Raw genomic sequence first — 2,473 nt, forward strand, 5'->3', positions numbered from 1 at the left:
CACATAAAATAAGAAGCCCCCCTGTTCCCTGCCCCCCCACACACAAAATAAGAAGCCCCCCTGTCCCCTGCCCCCCACCATCTAAAGTAAAACAATGAAGCCCCCTCACCTGCTTGTCTTTCTGCAGGCACGAGGCGAGCAGGCAGATCCCTGGTAATCTAGTGTGATTACTAAGGTCTGCTGCAGACCTTACTAATCATTTCTTTTTAGACCCGGAGCTCAGTGAAGATCTGCGGCTGAAAGAACAGAGAGCCCAGCAGGAGCAGCTGCTCGCACGAGTCAGGTACGCGGTCTGTGACCACAAGCCTGACTGAATTTGCACTCGCCTGCACTGCATTTCCACTCGCCAAATGCAAGCAGGCGAGTGGAAATTTTGAGCCCTGATCTAGTGTTTTGTAGACTTGTGGTCTGCATCTGTCTGGTGGTCTGCAACTGTCCATTTTTGTATTTTTCCAGGTCGGGCTCCCTGAAGACATGGTAAAGCGATGTGTACAGCAGCTTGGACTGGCTTTGGACTTTATGCACAGCAAGAGTCTGGTACATCGTGATATCAAACCAGAGAATGTTCTTCTCTTTGACCGCGAATGTCGGCGGGTTAAGCTAGCTGACTTTGGCATGACTCGTAAAGTGGGTTGCCGTGTGAAGAGAGTGAGTGGCACCATCCCTTACACAGCACCCGAGGTGTGCCAGGCTGGCCGATCAGAAGGTTTTCCAGTAGAGACTAGCTTGGACGTCTGGGCCTTTGGAGTACTTATCTTCTGCGTCCTCACTGGCAACTTTCCCTGGGAGTCAGCCTCACCGGGAGATGCCTTCTTTGAGGAGTTTGTGCACTGGCAGAAGGGTCGTCTGCCCGGTCTTCCGTCCCAGTGGCGACGGTTTTCAGATAACGCCCTACGAATGTTCCAACGGCTTCTTGCGTTAGAGTCAGAAAAAAGGAGCCCGGTCAAGGAGGTCTTCTACTACATCAAGTATGACTTGCTCTCAGAAGCTAGACGTAGACCTTCCTACCGAACACGCAAGCAACCAGGAGAAAAGTTACCCTCTGTGCCCCAGCGGCATGACAACCCTACTCCTCTCAAGAGAACAATACTCACAGAGGGAGGTTCTTCACCTCGTGTGCCACACTCCCTGCCAGATCCAGGCCAGCCATCCGCTGCCTCTGGCAGGACAGATGGACGACAGGACAAGAGCAAAGCTCAGATGCTGCTGGCAACTGCCATTGAAATCTGTGTGTAATATGGACACACATTTGGATTCTTCTTTATTGGAAAGTGATGTCATTGTCTCCAGTAAAGGTCACCTGCTGACGTAAGACATAAAACAGGTTTGACCTCTTAGCGTTTATTGATCATGAGCCTACAAGCAAAAAAACAACAACAACAATAATAATAATAATAAGTTGACATGATAATGACTTGCTGATCAAACTGATGTGGTTAATGTTCGAGTGGAATGGGAGGAATAGAGTAGCTTTTGATCAAACCTTGGAAGGATCGATAGGGTTCGTTACTGTGTGTTGTTCCTGTCTATGGTTTTATAGATCAGAATCTTTATACTACAGTTCGGTGGTGGTCACTGCAAGTACCAGATTTCAGAAAACTTGTGCAGGGCGGACAAGCTTGCCCCCTTACTGTAGGCAACCAAACCCTACAGTACACCCATTTCTACAAATGACACAACACAAGCCGAGCTAGTGCAATCCTTCCTCATATAAACTACCCATTTTACTGTTACATGTAAATTCAATATCCGACTTAGTCCAAATGATTTCTGTCCAACAAAAGGATAGCATCCTAAACCTAGGGTTCCATACCTAGAGTATGTTTGTTTAAACTGGTGCACACTACAGCTAGAGTAACTAACCAATAGGAAGTCTCAATTCATGCTTTTAGCAAGAACGCATTGATCCTACTACCATTTTGACTTTTTTAAGACAGTTGTTCAAAAGCAAAAGTCTCAACAGTATGCAACAGTATGCCATCTGATCAATTCTTGTCAAGAAAGTCCTACATTCACCATCAAATCAATTCTTAGACTTGCCCTTATTTGCGTACTGCTTACACGGGCCAAAGAAAGCAAAATGATGCGTCATGGCCAACACTTAAATGGTCAGGCCAACCAATGCTGATATTTCAGTTTAGGACTACGGATTCTTAGCTCCATCCACCACTCATGGCCAGTATGAAAGGGCCTCATTCGCCTTGATTTTTAATTTTTGTTTATGCTATTTAATGGAAAGTGTTGCAACAAGAGATTTTGCTTGTTGGTTTGCATTGGTCACGGTGTTATTTGAAGCTAGGCAGATGTCTTCTCTGGAGACTACATGACATATACGGATCAAGTTGGCCATTTAGGTTTTTAATTTAAAATATGCTTCCACTTTATCCAAAAATCATTGTTTTTAAAGAATCTGGTAATATGCCTCTCTTCATTTCCCTCCGTTTTATCTTATGGTGTGTCACTGATAGAGCGA

General features: G+C 45.5%; 1 protein-coding gene across 1 annotated transcript in view; it reads left to right on the plus strand.

Annotated features, from left to right (window-relative positions):
* SBK1 (SH3 domain binding kinase 1) overlaps nt 1–1,452 on the plus strand; it is a 32,643-nt gene extending 31,191 nt beyond the window's left edge. Inside the window, exon 4 of the mRNA XM_018561457.1 lies at nt 457–1,452. Coding sequence (XP_018416959.1) covers nt 457–1,236 — 780 coding nt within the window. The 3' untranslated portion in view covers nt 1,237–1,452. The remainder of the gene's footprint in view (nt 1–456) is intronic.
* Nucleotides 1,453–2,473: the final 1,021 nt, after the last annotated feature.

This window comes from Nanorana parkeri, unplaced genomic scaffold, assembly GCF_000935625.1.
Source record: "Nanorana parkeri isolate BGI_ZX_2015 unplaced genomic scaffold, ASM93562v1 scaffold19, whole genome shotgun sequence".
Classification (NCBI taxonomy): domain Eukaryota; kingdom Metazoa; phylum Chordata; class Amphibia; order Anura; family Dicroglossidae; genus Nanorana; species Nanorana parkeri.